Source organism: Sminthopsis crassicaudata, chromosome 1 (assembly GCF_048593235.1).
Source record: "Sminthopsis crassicaudata isolate SCR6 chromosome 1, ASM4859323v1, whole genome shotgun sequence".
NCBI lineage: Eukaryota > Metazoa > Chordata > Mammalia > Dasyuromorphia > Dasyuridae > Sminthopsis > Sminthopsis crassicaudata.
This window is the reverse complement of record NC_133617.1, coordinates 750,853,791-750,874,898: the sequence shown is the minus strand read 5'-3', so window position 1 is coordinate 750,874,898 and position 21,108 is coordinate 750,853,791. Positions and strand designations below refer to the sequence as shown.

Genomic DNA, 21,108 nt, shown 5'->3' with positions numbered 1-21,108 from the left:
GTTTTGTATGAAAACAGATCGATGGCTTTAAAGGACTAAACTTTAATTCATTAAAAACTGGGAGAGGTGAGCAAGAAGAAATAGCTTTAAGGGGGAAAGCAAGATAGAGTAGCATACTAGAAATATTAGAATTGCAAAGCATTATGTTAAATTCTTGTAAACATGGGTCCACTCTCTCTTCTTATATTAAGTGCATTGATGAGTGTGCCCCAGTTTCTGTAAATTGTGAATATATTTTACTATTTGTTTATATTCTTAGTATATGATATGATGTCATATTTTTCATTTGCCTTATTGCTAAGTAAATGGATATGTTTTAAATCTATAAGTATTATTGTAAATGGCTCATTTGCATCAATACAAGTACATTAGGGGAAATGGGATTAATATATAATAAGGTGCAGGTAGAGGAAACTCCAGCAAGATTATACCCTGAGATAATTGAGTGGTCATTTTCGGGAGTGTATGTTGAAGAGAAAGATAAAGCAAGTCCAGAGGGTAAACAAGAGTCCACACTGGCAGGTGAGACGTGTATGATTTATATTCCATTCTATTTCTCCATGATCAGATAATTTCCCAAGAACCCTGTGCAGTCTGGGGTACCACATTTTAAGAATGACATGGACAAGCTTAACGTGCATCCAAGAAAAAAAAATTGGAAGGCAAGAAGTATAAAGTAAAAAGGCAAAAAGTGACATCTACTAGGTGTGGGGTTGTGAAAGTCATTTAATCTTTTAGTGCCCATAAGCACCTGAATAAGATTGAGTTTCAGATGGGCTGTTCCCCTCAGCATATCTGCCAATTCTCTAAGAGTTTAAGTAGCTGAACTTCACTAGTTAAGAAAAATCTTCAGACCCATAAAGTTACAAGTTCAAAGCCCCCATTCTCTCTCCTTTCCCTCCCCCCCAAAAAACTCAGTCTGAGAAAGTTCCTTCTCCAGCCCGAAAAAAAAAATTGTGAAAAAAACCATCTTTTCCTTTTGGTGAGAATTACAGACACCATGTCATATCAGCTGAACACCAGGCTGCATGTCAGTTCCTCACATGCATATTTTACTTATATTGACTGTTAAAGTCATCTCCCAGCCAAAGCATACAAAGGGCTCCCCACTTTTCAAAAGGAAACTACAGACACAAAGAAGTGGAGAGATGTGTAATGAGAGAATGAACCTGAAGGCTTTTCAAGCACTGTGTCAGTTACTCCTGTCTACAAAGAGGACACTTTCAGGGCAAGAGAGATTCGTTTTCAAGAGGAGCTCATTTATCATCACTGGACTTAACACAAATGTCTCTGAGTGCTCCAAGCAGCAAAGAGATGTCAATGGCCACGTGGCCCCTGGACCAAAGGGTCCAATAGGCCACATGGAGTTGGGACTGAACCACTCCCCAAAAAAGGCTTGTAAAGCTGTGATTGGAAAAAGGAAAAAATGAAAAAGCAAAATGCCTTCCCACATTGATTCTAGAAGCCCATGTCTGTGCACATCAGGAGGGCTCTGCTCCTAGATGCCATGAACTCCATCAGCTAGGTATGAAGAATCCCAGCATTCCACTGGTCTCCATGGAGACATCTATCATTTAGTCTTGAAATTGGATCTCTTGAGCTACAGCTGATGTGGAATCATTTCTTTTATCTCTGCTGAAAAGCAGAAAGAAGTCTATTTTCATTAACTAAAAAAAATCTGCTAAAAAAGATTAAAAGGTCATTTTTAAACCACTAATGAAAATGAAATCTTGAGGTTAAGATGAAAAAGCAATGCTAGGACTCATCTTAGAGTTAAGTAGATGGGATGCCATCTGGGACCCCAGGAAACTAGGAGATGTCCTAATTAGGGACAACTAACTTAGAATCTTTTTTACATATGTCCAGTGGAATGAAAGAAAAAGCATTTGTTAAGTTTTTAAATATGCTAAGCGTCGTGCCAAAAGTGGGGCTAAAAAGCAAAAGCAGCCTTAAATGTTGATGATGTTGATGATTATGATGATGATGATGATGATGATGAGCATTTGTGCACCGCCTACTATGCCCCAGGCCTTGTGCTAAGCTTTCAAGTGTCATCTCATTTGATCTTCCCAATTCTGAGAGAGAGGTGCTATTGTTATCCCCATTTTTCAATCAAGGAAACAAGCAAAGAGAGTTAAATAATATATTCAAGTTCACGTAGCTAGAACAAGTAGGCCAGATTTGAACCCAGCACTTTGTCCACTGCACCACACATATCTGTCCAAAGAGCTGCTGTGCGTCCCTTTATTCCCTAGTTTGTCTATAATTTGGTGATTTCTTTTGATGATAGTAGCTTCCAAAGACCCATCTGCTGAAGTAGAGGGATAAATAGCTATCTGTATTGGTAGACAGAGTACCTAGCTGAATGAAATTAGGGAAAATTACTCTAAAGAAATGAGACCTTAAGGTGAGAGGAGAAAATCTAAGGAAGAATGAGGTCACAACCAGAACATGCAAGAAAAATCCAAGGGGAAAACCCTAGAGCAAAGGGGGAAAAATGTCAAGTGGTCACATTACTTTTCTACTCTCATATCTGAGCAAAGGTAAAAGCTGGAAGGGGTCAAAAACTGTTCTCTGTCCTACCTGAATCCCTATAGTTGTACATTACAGTATTCCCATAATCCCATTTATACAGCTTCCTCCTCCCACCCATCCAGGTCACAACTCTTCAATCCTTTTCTCACCTTTATGATCTAATTCTTCTGTCTGGCCCCTATACTGGGGACGGGAGCTCTCCAATGTGCTGAAGGCACAGGTTCTAGGTAGATTTCTTTTGGCTCAGCAGTCAAAATCTACCTACCACGATGTTCAGCTGGGGGTGGGAGGTCCATAGTGCACAGAGCTCCAGTCCTGGACTCAGAAAGACTCATCTTCCTGAGTTCAATATGGCCTCAGTAACTTATTGGTTGTGTGGGATCCTGAGCAAGTCCCTTAGCCATTCTTACCTCAGTTTGCTCATCTCTAGAATGAGCTGGAGAAGAAATGGCAACCACTCCAGTATCTTTGCCAAGAAAACCTAAAATAGGATTATCGGACACCCCTGAGGTGGCTATTCAACCTACTAAGATGCAGAGGACTTAAGCCTTGCACTGGTGAAAGAGGCTCCCCCACACACACTGAAGAAATTCCAGAAATCAAAGATCCTTCAGTGCCTGAAGCATCATATAGAAAATAAAGCTTTGTCTCTTTACTGATTAATACCATTTAAGATCCATAAGTTACATGTACTTAACAGCTTCAGATTTTAATAAGCCATTTACTTGATTCCTACAGGTACTCTTTCTATATGCAAATACATTTCAGTAATGATTTATAATTTTTTTCAATCATGAATTGAATTTGGCTAATTTATTCCACCTGACCATAGTTAACATTTTGCTAGAAATATACCTTACTTTTCAATCTTCCCAACCTGCAGCAGATGGTTCTTTCTTAGCACTGTATAGGGGATGAGATGGATTAATTAACTACCTAACTTCAAGTACTCATTAGCATAAAAATGAGAGGTGATTAACGAGAAAGAAGGAGAGCTTCTCCCTCCAGTGTAAGACATCAATCAATTCTTGAAAATTAAATCCTCCCAGAAATCACAAACTTTTTTCTAACTAAATTGTGCCCTGTGTTACTGATTCTAGCTCCCTGAGCTCCCACTTCATCATTCAGTGGTGAGCCAGAAGAACTCTCCTGAAGGATGCATGAGCCATTGACACAGTTAGCTTCCTGATCCACAAGGGACCAAAATAGCCCACTCACCAAAAAAAAAAAAAAAAAAAGAAGAAGACAAAGAAAAGCTCCCTGGATGACTGATCTGCTCACAAAAGGTAGACTCTGCTCTGTTGGAGGAATACAACCGAGAAATAAAAGCCTGTAAATTTAGGCAAGTCCACTTGACATCTCAGCTTCAGTTTCCTTCTTCTAATGTCCAGGGGCACAGTGGGAAAAGTCATGAGTTTAGAGTCAAAGGACTTGGATTCAAATACCACCTTTAAAACAAGTGACAACCTCTGCAGCCTTTTGTTCCCTTACCTGGAAAACTGAGTGGCGTTGGAGGGTGGAGGGAAAGAGTCAGTCAGAAGCATTTATTTAAGACCTACTATGCATCAGGCACTATGCTAATTTCTGAGATACAAAGAAAGGCAGCAAAAAAAATTGGTCCCTGCTCCTAAGGAGCTTTCAGTTTAATGGGGAAGGCAGTGAGCAAAGAAATAAGAACAAATGATATTGACAGGATAAGTGGGAGATAATCAACAGAGGAAAGACCCCAGCATTAAAGGGGGGTTGGGAAAAGTTTATTGTAGGAGGTGGGATTTGAATTGGGACTTTAAAGAATCTAATGAAAGTAGGAGAGAGAATGAGGGAGGGACATAAAGAGCAGAGAGAGACAGGAGAGGGAGATAGAGAAACAGAGACAGAGGGGAGCAAAGACATAAAAAGAGAGGCAGAGAAGAGGAGGGGGAGGAGAGGGAGAAAGGGAGGGGAAGAAGAGAGGAAAGGGGAGAGAGAGACAGAGAGAGAGGGAGGAGGAAGGGAGAGGGAGAGAGGAGAAAGGAAGGAGAAGAGAGAAAGGGGGAGGAGAGAGAGGGGGAAGAGAGAGAGAGAGGGAGAGGGAGAGAATGAGGGAGAAGAAGAGGGAGAGGGAAGAGAGGGAGAGGGAGAGGGAGAGGATGAGGGAGAAGAAGAGGGAGAGGGAAGAGAGGGAGAGGGAGAGGGAGAAGGAGAGGGAGAAGGAGAGCACATTTGTGGGACAGCCACTGAAAAATCACAGAGTTAGGAGATGTATAGGAGGAAGAACAAAAAAGCCAGTGTCTCTGGAGGAGAGGAAGGTACAAGAAGATTGCAAAGGCACCAAATAGTCAGATTCTAAGGAGACTGAAATACCAGAAAGAGGATTTCATTTTTCTCCTAGAGGCCATAGGGAATCACTGGAATTTATTGGAGGGATGGAGAAGGACAATCAGATCTATGCTTTAGGAAAATCAGTCTGACAGCTGAGCAGAGAATGGACCAGAGGGCAAAAAAAAAAAAAAAAAAAAACCCAAAGGATATAACAATCTTCCAGCAAGGAAAGAAGGAAGGGAGGGAAGGAGAGGAAGGATGCAAAGAAAGGAGGGAGGGAGGAAACAAGCATTTATTAAGCATCTACTATGTACCAGTGACTACTATGCTAAGATATGCCTTATAAATATCAATTCACTTGAGCACGAGGAAGGAAGTGGTCTTATTATTCCCATTTTATGGAAATTGAGTTAATCATAGATTAAATAACTTGCTAAGTGGTCACACAGCCAGTAAATATATGAGCCTGTATTTGAACTCAGGTCATTCAGACTCCAAGTCCAGCAGTCTACCCACTGTGCCATGTAGCTGCCAAGCCAAAAGGTAAAGATGGGGAAGAGGAGGGGGCAAAGAACAGAGCCCGGACGGTCCTCAAAGTTAGCAAGTGATAGCTCAATATAGATGCAGCAACAGAGACTGAAAAGGAGCAGTCAGAGAGGCAGGAAGGGAACCGAGAGCAAGTGATGGCTCAGAAACTTGGGAGAAGAGAACTTCAAGGAGAGAGAACATGTGTCCAAGGCTACCAATAAGCCAAGGAGAATGAGGACTGAGAAAAGGCCATTAGATATGACAATGAAGAGGGGGAGCCATTTGCAGGGAATGATGAAGTCAGAAGAATTCAAGATTTAAGGAAAGGAAGTGGAGGCACCATTATAGTTGGTCTACCATGTCGAGTGACTTCTAAGCATCTTTTCAGCTCCAAAGCTAAGATCTTATTAACCACTTAATCTTGTAAAGCCGATGTTATTTTGTATAAAGCTCTTTGGGGCCAGGAATTGAAAGAGATCCACCTCAAATTTTTGTAAAAAATTTAAAAAATTAAATTAAATTTTTTAAAAAAGAAAGAAAGAAAGAGATCCACCTCATACATGAAGAGGAAATTTCCTGGGCACCCACAAGGTTCCTTTTAACCCTTAAGTTGCCACTCGGGGCCAGTCCTTGCCATGGGATTCCAAGTATCTCCAACAACACATCGGGATTCTTGGGGAAGGGCTAAGTGGGCATTGGCTGGGTGGAACTGCAAATGCATCTTCCCACAGAAACGATGTGCACACTGGGGGCTGAATTTCCAAGCTGATCCCTCAAAAGCTATTTAACCCATAATGCAGCTGAAATGCTCACTGCATGGATGCAATGAAAACCTACAGAAAACATACGGTTGCAATGCTCGCAATTAGACCAGAAACACAATGAAATTGAATAAGAAATAATTTGTTTCTTAAATTTCTCTCAAATGTGAGTGCTGGAGGGAAAGTAGCTTGAGAGGGGGCGAGGAAATTGGAGGAGACTTTTGTGGAAACTCGGAAGGGGACTTCTGGGCACTTCTGAGGTTTTCTCGGTTGATGGCACAGGCTCTGTGTATGTATCTAATTTCACTTTGAAACATATGGCTTTTCTTTTCCATTATCCAAGCTTCTTGCAAGCACTGCTCTTAGGCTCATCAGCCGTGGTTAGAGCTCACAAATGGAACAAAGAGAGAGGAAGAGAGAGCCTTCTGAGGGAGCTGAGGGGAAGAGAGGGGAAGGAGGTAAAAGGGAGTGTGTGTGTGTGTGAGAGAGATTACTGTGGGCAGTAAACAGATCATCAAGTCCAGCTCTCCCATTTCACAGGTACGGAAACCGAGCCCCAACGCTACATCAGTAGTGAGTGGGAAAGGCAGAATTTTAACATCTCCGACTCCAAAGCCACCAAAGCTAATTCCTGGAATGGAGTTAACCAAGATGTGCAATGAAAAGAACGGGAAGGGGAGAATTGTGGGTAGGGAAAAGGAGAAGGAAGAAAATGAGACATTTGTTAAGAGAATTCCCACTTGTTAAAAGGGAAAAAAAGGAGATACTATATATATATATATGTTGTATTTAACATATACTTTAACATGTATGGGACTACCTTCCATCTAGGGGAGGGGGTGGGGGAAGGAGGGGAAAAGTTGCAACAGAAGGTTTTGCAAAGGGTCAGTGTTGAAAAATTACCCAGGCATATGTTCTGTCAATAAAAAGCTATAAATAGAAAAATAAAAACTTCCTTCACAATTAAAAAATGAATAAATAAAGATAAAAAGGAGATCCTCCACCAGCAACTATCCCTTCAGTGTGAAGTCCCACCCCCCCCCTCCGAATTGGACTGTCCTCAGCAGAAGTGACCGAATGGAGGAACGGCTCTCTCCCAAGATCTCTGAATTGCCGACTAGGCTCATCCCTCCTGACTCCCTTGAAGCCTCTGCCTCTTCTCCAGGACGCTGCCTTCTCTACAACTTTCACGGGTTTCTCTCTGTTCTCCCTTTACCTCTCTGACTGCTTCTTCTCAGTCTCCCTTGGATGTTCACCCAGGTTATTCCCACCAACCATGGGCCTTCTTTGCTTTTCCCTTCACGCTCTTTCATGCAGTGATTCCATCACCTTTTGCAGGCTCAATAATTATTTCTTTGCAAACGATTCCCAGATGTTGTTTGTCCTTCGTTTCCAAAGAGCACCGATGACATCACAGGGTGAAGTCTTGACTTGTCCATGAGCTGCATGAAGACATCAGCCTCAGTCTCTCCTCCAGGGTCCTGGAAGCCCAGGGGGCAGGACAAAGGTCAGGCAGACCAGCCATGACCCGAGACACAGCGGGTGACCAAGCTCTAAGCGCTTCCCCCACCTTCGAGCATCCAAACAAATTGTTCTCATCTACCCAGTTTACAGGAGAAGTCTCCACGTGCTTGGGGCAGCCACCATCCTAACTTACCAACAGGCTTGAGGCCTGTAAGTGCCCCTTAGTCTGGGGTCACCCACCTGGGGCAGCTCTCCCGGGGTATGGCTGCCACGTAGGCTACAGCTTCTTGAAGCCACAGTTGATCCAGATCGATAAAGCCAGCCCGAGCTCCTCTCCTGAGGTCCCGTCTCCCATCATTAGCTGCTTCTTCCACATCAAACTGGACATTTCATTGGCATCTCCAACTCAGTGATCCTGCCCCCAAATTCTCCTTTCTTCTCCACTTCCTGCCAAGGCAGCCCCAACCCACCAGTCACCCAGACCCACCGGGCCATCGACCTCTATTCCTCTCTCACACTTACGCCACGAATCAATCTATTATGTCATTTCTGCCTTCACAACAGTCTGGCTATGCATATTTTTTCCTTTTTTCAGATGACACCATTAACCATCCTACTAGACCCTTCTTTACCTTTTGTTGATCATTGCAATAGCCTTCTCCCTTCTGTCCACCCCAAATCTGTCCTTACTCTCAACCAGCCAACCCTTAGCTGCCAAAGTGATGTCCCCAAAGCACAGGGGCGACCGTGTCACCCCTTTATTCAATAAATTGAAATGGCTCACTATTACCTCCAAGATGAGATATAAAATCCTCTGGCTTTTAAGGGATAGCTTCAGTAGCTCTATATCTTGTGGGGATATAGCATGGCTGTTTCCATGGTGTCTCCCATTCAAGTGGGAGCTCCTCAAGGGCAGGTATGGTATACAAAGCACTTTAAATATGTTAACTCAGCTGATCCTTATAATTAACCTTAAGATAAGGGCTATTATCCCCATTTTACAGGTAAGGAAACTTGTGAGTAGTTAAGTGCTTTGTCCATTTATCTAGTAGGTATTTAATAAATCTGGTTTTTGTGTTTGTTTGTTTTTTGGTTTTTTGGGGTTTTGGGGGTTTTTTTGGTGCTGCTCCCTATTATGTCTGGAGTGAAATACCAACCTCTGCCTGTCTTTAAAACCCTTCCCTTTAAAGCTCCTCCATTCCCCTTTTCAGTTTCATTTCACATGCCTTCTTTCCCCATATTCTGGTCCGATAAAACCTCTTCTATCCCCACCCCCTTTGCCCAGGCTATCCCACATCCCTGAACTGCCCTGTCTCCAATCAGGGGTGCCATGGGCATCCCTCACTTCTTCCCAAAGTCCAATGAAACACCATCTTCTAGCCCATCACCTCCTTTCTCCAACTACCTCTTGGTGCTTTTTTTCCCTAAGGCAATTGGGGTTAAGTGACTTGCCCAGAGTCACACAGCTAGGATATGTTAAGTGTCTGAGTCACATTTGAATTCAGGTCCTCCTGACTTCAGGGCTGGTCCCCTATCCGCTGCCCCACCTAGCTGTCATGGTGCTTTTAAAAATTTTTCTCTTTATACTTTTAGATACACATGTGTTCTTCCTCCAATAAAACAGAAGCCCTCGAAAGCAGAGATTGTTTCATTTTTTGTAATACCTAGGACAGTGCTTGGCATTCAATAGGTGCTTAATGAATGCTAGTTGACTGATGTCTTAATATTACTCATATTAAGAAATTAACCAATCTTATGGATAACTAGACAGGTTTTAAAGGCTGGAGAGAGGGGTAATTAAGAGATAGAAGCCTAGATTTATTTATTCACCCAGTTCAGTGATTTGGACTTTCTTTTAGGGTCCTAAAAAGCACCCTAAGGAGAATTTGGAGGGGCTCAGTAAGCATATTGCTAGTTTGTCAAAATCTGATAAACTTTTAAGAGGACAAGAGCCTCAAGTCATCTCAGGGAAGTCCCTTCCTGCCCTTGGGTCAAGTCAAAAGGAAAGGTTAATGAGGCTGCTCCCAACAGCCCCTTCCTCTTCTTCCTCCTCCTGGGCACCAACTGGCACAGCGGCACTGACACATGGGGAAGGAAGGAAGGAAGGAAGGAAGGAAGGAAGGAAGGAAGGAAGGAAGGAAGGAAGGAAGGAAGGAAGGAAGGAAGGAAGGAAGGAAGGAAGGAAGGAAGGAAGGAAGGGAGGGAGGGAGGGAGGAAGGGAGGAGGGAGAGAGGGAGGGAGAGAGGGAAGAGGGGAGAGAGGGAGGAAGGGAAGAAGGGAGGAAGGGAGGGAGGGAGGGAGGAAGGGAGGAAGGGAGAAAATGAGGAAGGGAGGGAGAGAGGGAGTGAAGGAAGGAAGGAAGGAAGGAAGGAAGGAAGGAAGGAAGGAAGGAAGGAAGGAAGGAAGGAAGGAAGGAAGGAAGGAAGGAAGGGAGGGGAGGGAAGGGGAGGGAAGGGGAGGGAGGGAAGGAGGAAGATATCATATGCCAAGCTCTGTGCTGTTTTTTGGATTTTTTTTTAACAAATTTTATTTCATTTGATAATTTTCCAGTGAAAAAGTACAGGATTTAGAGGCACAGGACCTGGATTTAAATCCTAAATGACTTTTTATGTCACTTTGAGCAAGACATTGCTACTTTTAGGCCTCTGTTTTTTAATCTATAGATGAATGGACAGGATAAATGTTGAGGTCTCTTCCCACTTTAAATCTCTGACCCTGGGAATCTCTCTTGAAGTCTAAACTAGATTATTATAATCCTCTTTTTGAAAAGAGCTCTTAAATGAAATGTCAGTACAATGTGTCATACAACTAAGTCATCTACCCATTTATCCATGGGTTCATTTATTCACTGAATAAACATTTATTAAGTACTTCCTGTATGCCAAGTGCTCATCCTTTCACCACTTCGGAGAACAGTAAGTCAGCCCGGATGTATTAACCACCTAAGAGCCTCCTGTGGTGGCCAGCAGTCCAACTTCTGAATGTGGAAGTCCCATCTCTGACAGTGGAGCCCTCAGCAAGCCATTGAACCTTTCTCTGCCCTAGACAACGTTTCATAAGAGTTTCTGGTTTGAATTGGCAGAGAACGTTCCCTCACTGGTAGTTCCATTGCCAAGGAAATTGCAGGTTTGGTTAAAAAATGTGCCAGAGGAGCAGCAATAAGTCGTAGAGCAGAGACCTGAGTACAAGTTCTCTTTTTAATAAATATCAGTTGTGTGATTTGGGCCAAGTCACTTAACTCTAGACAACTCTCTGGGGCTGCAAATTATAGAGGAGTCATCGATCTGCATCAGCGATGAGAGTTTCCACACTGGGAGTTTAGACATTATCACAGCCCACTTCTTAAAAAAAAAAAAAATGTCCATCGTATTTCTCACTAGGTATAAGAAGATAAAGATTAAACCAGTCCCCACCCTCCAGGGCAGTCCATGCTTTGCCCATTTGGGACAAGTGAGCAAAGATGGCAAGACCAAAGGGCAAGACTGAACTCATCTCCGGTGGAAGCACAGGATCCATGCCTCCATCTTGGCCCAGATTCTTTTGCTCCTCTCCACCCTCAGAGAGCAATCATGGAGTTGAAGTGGACCAGAATTTGGGCCGGCCTGGCTGAGTCCCAGACCAAAGGGCTCCTTTCATTTTCCAACTGAAACCGACAGCAATGGCCACCAAAAACACCATTTCTACAAGCCACCCAGCTCCGGGCCAACATTGCGATCCCCCCCTTCCCCCATCATTCCCATTAAATTGAATAGAGTTCTGAGACTTAAATAAACTCAGACATTCCAATGTCTGGATTTTTCTCTCCCCAAAGTTAGCAAATGTTTTTTAAAAAAAGAGAACGAAAGAAAACAATTCACCATAAAGGAAAGAAAAATCCCCAAAGAATGGGAAAAGTAAATTTACAAATTGAGAGGCTAGAAGCTAAATAAATAAATCAATAAATAAATCATGGGATTCGGGCAAACGACCTCTTTCTTATAAGTTCAGAGGATTTAGAGCTGGAGAGACCTCAGAGAGGTCCCTCTTCCAGCCAGGAGCATTCCAAAGGCAGAATTTAAAACAAGGGGAAAATGGAAGTGCAAAGGGGTGACTTTCAGGAAAACAGCAGCAGAGTGGGACAGGCACCAGCATGGAAGTCTCTCTAAGGCTCAAGAGACCAGCCCTTCACTTTTCAGTACTGAAGTTAAAGAAAATCTGCACTCTTCCTCTCCCAGCCTCAATTTCCCCATCTGAATAGTGAGGAGGGAGGTCTCCGGGGCCCCTTCTCACACGAGCACTCCTTCATGGCGGATGATTTTGACAAAATAAATAATGAGAGAGTTGTCAGCACAGCCAGCCCTCCGTATCACAAGCCAGCTTGCCCTCACTCTGCATTCTGGCTGAGCACGGCTTCGGGTTCTGTAAAAAGAAAGAATTCTTTTTACAAGGTGGAAAGCTCTATCTCTTTTACAAGGTGGAAAACCTGATCTCAATGAACTGGTTTGGAAGCTGTCCCATCCCCCGAATGCCAAAGGAATGAATTCTGGGAGAGATGGCTGGAGCTGGTTCTTTAGGGGGCTGAGGAGGGAGGGCCCCTTAAGCTAACCACGGTCCTACCTCAACTGGGCAGAAAACAAGATGGAAGGAAAATTCGAGCACTAAGAGGAAAGATGTAGAAGTGTGAGTAGTGGTGGAGAAGCGACTGGCTGAGGAGGGACCCAAACAGTTAAAGGGGAAACACTCTCAGGAGTGGAATTGCTGTCTGGCAGATACGGAGAGGAGGAGATTCCCCAACAGCCATCTAAGGAGGACAAAGGGGTGGATGAGAGAGTCCCATGAAAGGCTGGGAAGGGAAGAGGCAAGCGCTGTCATTATTGTCAGTTTAACAGCCAAAGACAACAAGAAAATGTTCCGCTTCCAAGGACAAATTCAAGGAATAAATATTACTCAACTGTCCAGGAAGTTGTGAATCTTAATGGCGGTGGGAAGTTGATCATGGACAATCTGGTCATTCATTCAATGTACTTTATTACATAACTACAGTGTGTGCAAAGTCCTGAATTAAGTTCTGAGGAGGGGAGATCCTTGGCCACTAGGAGCTTACATTGTCCTGAGGGTAAACCATGTGGGCATAGTGAAAAATACAAAAAGGAACGTTATTGGGGGTGGGGAGAGCCAATAGTCAGGGATCAGGCAAGGCCTTTATATATAAGGGGCGGAGGGAGATGGGAGGAGGACATCCCACAATGGGGGGATGCAAATGCTGGAAGACAGAAATGCAACATCTCAGAGGAGCCGGAAGGCCAGTTGGCCCAGAACACAGAGTGTGTGCGAGATGGCACGTCAAAAATGGCCAGGATTTATGTGGAGAAGCTGCGCTTTCTTGGGAGCAAACAAATGGTCCGAGCTTTTCGATCTCAGTGTTCACAAATTAAGTCAAATGCTGTCTCAAACAGGGGAGAATTCCATGCCATCTCCCCAGATCCGAACGACCCATCCACACTGCAAAGGCAGCACCCACAACCAAGCAGTTGGGGAGATATCTGTCATCCAAGAAGGAAACGATGGTAGAGAGCACTTCTGCTGTCGGGGCAAGGCTAGGGAAATGGTGCTTGAAAGAATGGAAGACAGGGCTCAGGACACTACAGAGAAGAAAGGGGTTGTAAAAAGACAGAGGGAACCCCAAAAAGGATGTGGCACTGAGACGGGGCCGAGGGACGCGGCATGAACACCCTGCTGGTGAAGCATAAGCAGGATGATCGCTGGAGTGGGAAGGAATGAGGGCACAGACTCCCAGGTGCCATTAGGTGAGAGGTCACCAGGTCAGGTATTTAAAGAAGACGGTGGGACTTTATGGCTCCTTGACAAACTAACACAAACTGATCCAACAATATGCATTTATTAAGCACCTCTTGTCAAGGGCATGAGCTTGCCACTGCAAAGGAATGAATTAAAATAGTTAACAAAAAAAAAGAAAGAAAAAGAAACCCACAGCAAGTGTGGAGACCGAGCATTTCCCGTACCTGGCTTGGTGGCCTGAGTGGCTGCCTGATGCTGAGCATCTTCAGGGATTTCTGGGAGAAATGCCCCAGGCCCAAGGAAGGGCAAATGCTACTTACTCCCCTTTCCAGAAGGGTACAATCCAGGTTCTAGGCCTACCTCTGCCCTGTGAGCTAAAGCCTGTTTTCTTATCCTCAGTTTCTTCCGGTGAAAAAATGAAGTTCTATTCTAGCCCCAGGCCCTCGGAGCTCCTTTCCACATCATGCTTTTCATCTCATTTTTTCTGCCTCTTTTTTCAACCCTCCTCATTTTCCTGTTTCCTTCTGCTATCTCCACAATCCACTGATTTATCCTCCTCTCCAGTGTTTCAGCAGACACTCCCAACAGGTCCCAGAGGTTCAGGCCCTGCTTCAATCCAGGTCACTTCCCATAGAAGTAAAAAAATGGGGAGGGGGGGTCAGTGTCACGGCCCTGGACAGCCTATTGGGGATTTCAGTGAGGAAGGGATGGGGACCTGCCCCTGCTTTGCCTTCTTCTGAGTCTGAGCAGCTGAGTAAACAGACTGCTCTGCAACACCATGGACAGAATGGCCTGTTCCATGGAGAAGTCTTGCCTCTTGGCTATGGATGGGGAACAGGTGCACCTGAAAGCACCTCAGGGGAGGGTGTATGTGGTGTGATGTGTGTGTGTGTGTGTGTGTGTGTGTGTGTGTGTGTGTGTGTGTGTGTGGTGCGTGCACGCTAGCTGTGGGAAAAGAAGCTATTTGCAAGAATGTGAATTTGCTCTTCCTGAAAGAGCCTGCCAGCTGTCCAATGGCAGCACAGAAGGAAACGTGGGGTATAGGAAGGTCCCTAGCCCTGCCCTCCTCCTTAGAGGAGGCTATACATCTCAGGAGGCTGACCTCCCATTCAGGTGCTGACCTCCCACTCAGGTGCTGACTTCCCACTCAGGTGCTGATTTCCCACTCAGGTGCTGACCTTCCACTCAGGTGCTGACCTCCCCCTCAGGTGCTGACCTCCCATTCAGGTGCTGACCTCCCACTCAGGTGCTGACCTCCCACTCAGGTGCTGACCTCCCATTCAGGTGCTGACCTCCCACTCAGGTGCTGACCTCCCACTCAGGTGCTGACCTCCCATTCAGGTGCTGACCTCCCACTCAGGTGCTGACCTCCCACTCAGGTGCTGACCTCCCACCTAGGTGCTGACCTCCCATTCAGGTGCTGACCTCCCATTCAGGTGCTGACCTCCCACTCAGGTGCTGACCTCCCACTCAGGTGCTGACCACCCACTCAGGTGCTGACCTCCCACCTAGGTGCTGACCTCCCATTCAGGTGCTGACCACCCACTCAGGTGCTGACCACCCACTCAGGTGCTGACCTCCCACCTAGGTGCTGACCTCCCACTCAGGTGCTGACCTCCCACTCAGGTGCTGACCTCCCACTCAGGTGCTGACCACCCACTCAGGTGCTGACCTCCCACTCAGGTGCTGACCTCCCACTCAGGTGCTGACCTCCCACTCAGGTGCTGACCTCCCACTCAGGTGCTGACCACCCACTCAGGTGCTGACCTCCCACTCAGGTGCTGGCCACCCACTCAGGTGCTGACCTCCCACTCAGGTGCTGACCACCCACTCAGGTGCTGACCTCCCACTCAGGTGCTGACCTTCCACTCAGGTGCTGATTTCCAGCTAAGGAGCTGACCTCCCACTCAGGTGCTGACCTGTTCTGGGGTTGTCCCTTTGCTGATAGGAAAGGTTGGAAAGGGCAGGGATACATATATGTTTCCTATGCTCACCTTTACTGTGATGGAAGCCCTGAGGGTCTTAGGATGTATTGGTAGGTCAGGTGAGAATTCCTCAGGGGGTTAGAGGCCATAGCCCTTGACCTGGCCAGACTGCATGAAAAAGAACATAAATACTTTCATTTTTTTTTAAAAGTTGGTGTTGGGGACCATTTTTTTCTCTTGTCTCCCTAATGCCTTGCACAGAGCATAATTATTAACAAGTAACCACTTGGTGAATCCAATGCATGGAATGGGGTACCAAAATCTGGGGGCTTTGCATTTTGAACGATGGTAATTATATCATTCCACAACTCTCCTAACAAGAGGCAGAGGACAAGATGTTAAGGGAGTGGGCTTAGCAGCTTCCCTGAAGGTCCCGAGCACACAGATCGAGGATGCTGATGGAAGAAACAGACCCAGCCTGCACACGATCCCAGCAAAGAAGCGCCCCCCCCCCCCCCCGTGCTGTTCACAGCAACTGAACAACTGGTCGTGTTTACATGGCAACACAGCTCTCCTTACAGGGGACATGCTTCTTGACTCTGGGAACCGCTGCTAAAATGCAGTTGGGAGGCCATATAGGAAGGGAGTGATACCAACAGGCCCAAAGAAAACAGGCTTTTTCCAGTGACCTAACATGGCGGGGACCACACTTTCACAGACCACAAATAGAAATACTGAGAACTTCCTCATCATTGCGGCAGACATCACAACAACAACAAAACCATTTCAAAGACTTACAGCAGAAAGGAAAGTGTTTTCTATACTGTTTTCTGCAGTGAGAAATATGTCTGGCTACCCCAGCAGAAGGTGTCCCTCCATCCAAAGGAAAGCCATCGAGGGTACCATCGTTAGTCCAGTCTTGTTCTCTCATCCCCTACAGGGTCCAGCATACAGGGAGTGCCCCAGAGTGGACCTCTCTACACCCAGCTACGTGATAAGGAGCAAGTGTCAGTTTCCTCACCTGTAAAATTGGAAGGAACCATGACTTCAGAGGCAGAAAGTGAAGTTATTATTCCTTCCTTTCATTCAATAGAGAAGTGGAGGACTATGGATACTGAATGAGGGATACATTGTCAAATATGACTGAGTCCTGAATGACGGAGCACACTCTCATAGTCCCAGCAGCTAACCCAAAGAGGAAGCTTCCCTAGAAGTTCAAGGGCAGGAATCTACTTAATAGATGGAGATTTGTGATTATCCCCTGCAAGTTCCATGGGATCCCTGAAATCCCTCCAAAGGGAAAGGAAGAGGCTGTTTGACCCATTTAGTGAGTTCATCCCCAAGAAAGAAGGATGAAATCTCTCTTCCGTCCTGCTGAACCACAGAGGGCAAGACCCTTCCCTGAGAGCTTACAGCAAGAAACACGAATCTGAAGAAAAATGACCCCAAAGGCCAAACTCGGGGGTCCTGAACATAAGAAGGCTGAAAGTTCATAACAAGATACTGCTTTCCTTAGCCCGTGCTTAGTGTTTTCCTCTTCTCACAGGGTGGATAAAATTTACCGAGATTTTCAAAGGGCTTTTGATAAAGTTTCTCACAAGAGACTATTATTGAAACTTGGTAACCATGGAGTGAAAGAAAAAGTCATATCAATGAATTAAAAATGGCCTGAGAGCGAGCAAGAAAGAAGCAAAAAAGGAGAACTCAATGACCAGTTCTCATTGTGGGGAAAGGTTAATTATGAAGGGCTCTCGGGACTCAGTGTGGAGCTCAAGTTCTACTTAACCAATGACCAGGAAAGGAAAGCCCAATTCACATTCCCCTCCATGCCCTGCGTATCTGCTCCCCACACAGAGCTCCCATTGATTCAGAGGGAATTTGGCACACGGGGAGATGTTTGGGGTGAGGAGGAGAATTCAAAACCAGCACAGACAGAGGAAACAGGTGAAGGAGGATGGGTCCTGCAGAGATCCCTGAATATGAAAAGGGAACAGTGGTAAAACATCAAGAATCGAGCTGCATTTTCTGGAAATGTTTGCATAGCAATCTATAAAAACATATGATGTTTAAAAACTACAAGAAGAAGAAGAAATAATTATGATTGGAACAAAGTGAACTTGTTTGCTCACCCAAGAGAAAGTTAAGCTGCTACTTGGTTCACAAAATTTGCAGAGCTCTGCCGTGTAACAAAACTAAATATACCAGAAAGATCGCCCAGGGTGGATGTGTAGAAGTCATTCATTGATTAATTCATTCACTCAATTCAACAAGTATTTATTAAGCACCTACTATTTACCAAGTACTGTGTTAGTTACTGGAGTGATAGTCAACAAGCATTTATTAAGCACCTACTATTTACCAAGTACTGTGTTAGTTACTGGAGTGATAGTTAGTCAACAAGCATTTATTAAGCTCCTACTATCTGGCAGGAATTGTGTTAAGAGCCGGGGATATAAAAAGAGGCAAAAGCCGTCTACAACTTCAAGGAATTCACAATATAATGAATGGATTAATACAGTTCTTTGTCTTCAAGGAGTTTATAGTCTGTTCACAATAAAAAAATATATATATATATATATATATATATATATACAGATAAATAAATAAAAATATATTTAGAGTATATGTCTCCATACCAAAGTTTACTGCCAAGAACAATAATATAAGTTGGAGTCTGAGCTGAGATTGGAAAATGCCACTTATTTAAAATATTCTAACTATTGGGAAAGAGAAGGTAACATGAAGAACTGTATATAAGAAATAGCACTGGAGTTGACTCTTAAATGGAACCAGTAAATCGAAGAGTCAGAGTAAGGAGAAAGGGCATTCCAAGAATGGGGCACAGGCTGATCAAAGAACTGGAGGGACACTGTGCGGGGAATAACACAGAGACCAGTTTGGACAGAACGTGGAGTGCATGAGGGGAAGCAATATTTAACAAATGTCTAAATGCAAGTTAACATCAGGCTAGGGAGGGTTTGAAAAGCCAAAGAGAGAAAGTCATACTTTGTTCTTGAGGCAATAGGTGACTTCCTGAGCACAGGAGCTACACAGTCTGGGCTGTGTGGCTGACGTCCAAAATTCTAATGGGATCAGAAAACGTTGTCATTCAATCAACAATCCACTAGTTGATTATTAAATGCTTGCATTATAATTAGAAGAAGGTCATTTCGGAAATCCACAAGGAAAGGCATGATGGGACAGTGAAAATATCCCTGCTATTTTTAATTAAATGTGGATTATATTTCAAATACATCTTCCTTCACCTGGCAAAGAGATGGGACACAGCAATAGTCAGGTAAGGCCACAGTATAGGGGAGTTTTCTTGTGTTTTTTTTCCCTTATTATAAGGGAGAATGCTGGGGTCAAGGGAGAGGAGAGGCTGGAACATACCAGGAAATGACTGTAGTATTGTGGGGATTTTGATGTTAAAGGTATCAATACCTCATCTCTTTAAAAAAAATGAATGAAAAAGGAGAAAAAAATGATTTCATATTTCAAAAGGAAATTCTAAGCCTGATTCTTCTTTCTCTTTTCAAGTAAGCCAAAGATCCTGAAATTAATGTTCCAACTCTTTCTCCTCTTTTATGTGGCAAAATTGGGAAGTGGAATGAGTAGATAACTCTGATCACTGCTAACCTTTGGTGATTCCAAAAGGTAATTTGAATTCTGGAAACAAAAGACTCAAGGTCATCACTCAGAATTGGTGAATCAGAAAAATGGCAGTTACTGAAAAGCTAAATAAGCCAGCTTTTCCTAGACAAGCCATTGAAAGGGCTCAGACCTCAGAAGACCCAAGTGGATATCTCATCCCTAATACTCACTGCTTTATGTGGCCTTGGGTATTTAACCCCCTCAAGATCTCAGTTTCCTCATCTACAAGATAAGGAGGTAGAACCAGGTCAGTAGTGTCTAACTCAAATAGAAATTCCATATTGACTTAGAAAAGTACATGCTAATGAGGTGATTCAGGCCAGTTCCAATACACTTGTGATGGAGACAGCCATCTGCATCCAGAGAGAGACTATGGGGACTGAATGTGGATCAGAACATCGCATTTTCACCTTTTTATGGTTGTTTGCTTGCATTTTGTTTTCTTTTTTCATTTTTCATTTTCCTTCTTTTTCATTGATTTGATTTTTCTTGTGCAGCATGATAATTGGGGAAATATTTATAGAAGAATTGTACATGTTTAACATATATTGGATTTCTTGCTGTTTAGGGAAGGGGATGGGAGAAGGGAGGGAGAAAAATTTGCAACACAAGGTTTTGCAAGGGTAAATGTTGAAAACTATCTTTGAATATATTTTGATAATAAAAGCTATTATTTTTTAAAGACACCCAAAAAAGAAAAAAATATATGTTAACATTATCTATGTTCTATTGCATTTTTATTTATTTTGTGAAGTATTTTCTAATTCCATTTGAATATGGCTCAGCTGCTCTTGGGAATGAATGGATTATTTGACACACTTAGACTAGATGCCCAATGAAATCTCTTCTAGAACCTAGAACTATGACTCTTTCTTTTTACCCTAATCATTCAAAGAGTAGGAATTTAGATAGATTAAAATATTATTAATGATTGGCATTTATAGAGTATTTTAAAGTTTGCATTGACCTTCTTATTTGAGACCCTTACAAACCTTATGAGATAGATGCAAGGTCTTTCCCAAGGTCATACAGCTTAAATACAACAAAAATAGGACTTGAACCCTTATCTTGCTGATTCTGAAGTCAGCTCTCTAATCTTATACCTATTCACAATCTCTATTCACCATATATTCACTCTATGTTGATCTTTTCATTGGCCAATTCTGTGGAACAGAACATTGGAGAGATTTTTCAAGAAAATGTCACCAAGCACTTCTTTCCCATATTCTGTGTGTTAGGCACCCATGGTTTTATTGGTATGAGTGTTCCCCAGACCTAGAGCATAGCCCTTCTTTTAAGGGTCAGCCCATAGAAAACTCATCTTCCTGAGTTGTAGAAATTGCCTTCTGCTGTTAATCAAGCACCTGGCAAGGACTCTTGGATGTAGGACGCAGAGTTTGCCCCTGGATCCCTCCTTGATGCCCTTCTCACTTGGTGAGCTCTTCTTGAGTTTGCTCTGCTGACCCAGTCTTCAGGAACCCACAACTGTCTCAAAGTCACGAGGGTAGGATATAAGTGGAAGAATTTCCATAAAGTCACCCACAAACAGACACACTTACTACTCACCGAGCTGATAATATTGTAATGAGCTCTTTTCTATTCTGGACCCGAAGATTGTTAGTTTTGTACTTGGGATCATTGATCAATGCAGGCAAGTGCAGGATCTAAAGGGGAAATATCGAAAATTTTAATTAGATTAAATTTAGAATTTAAATTTAAAAGAGAATTGTACTTGTTATTTAAAGGGTGACTTGTAAATCCTTCTACTAAAGGTTTAGGTCAAGTCCCAATAAAATCAATACCACCCTCACAGGTTCTCCCCCTGCCCCAGGAAAGCTTCAGAAGGAAGTTGTGGAGACTCAGGACTTATGGGTAAGCCGAGCCTCGTCTCTCACGCTGTTTCTCAGGAAGCATCCTGGAGCTCTTGTCATCTCGGGTCTTTCCAAATCCAGAGCTCTATCCGCTCTTTTCTTATTTCTTATTGCCCAGGATCATACATCAAATATGGAGGATCGTCAATTTAGGGCTGAAAGGGACCTCAGAGACGTCTAGTGAAGAGGATGAAGATGATGAAGAGGATGATGATGAAAATGATGATTATAAAAATGACGAAGATGTCAAAGATGGCAGCATTCATGCAGAGCTTTAAGGCTTACAATGTG

At 43.8% G+C, this 21,108-nt stretch overlaps 1 protein-coding gene across 3 annotated transcripts in view; it reads right to left on the bottom strand.

Annotated features, from left to right (window-relative positions):
- The window catches only part of SUGCT (succinyl-CoA:glutarate-CoA transferase), a 579,062-nt gene that overhangs the window by 343,464 nt on the left and 214,490 nt on the right, over nt 1-21,108 (bottom strand). For all 3 annotated transcript variants that reach the window (XM_074284502.1, XM_074284501.1, XM_074284503.1), the window contains exon 11: nt 20,513-20,610. In XM_074284502.1, the coding sequence (XP_074140603.1) occupies nt 20,513-20,610 (98 nt within the window). The remainder of the gene's footprint in view (nt 1-20,512; nt 20,611-21,108) is intronic.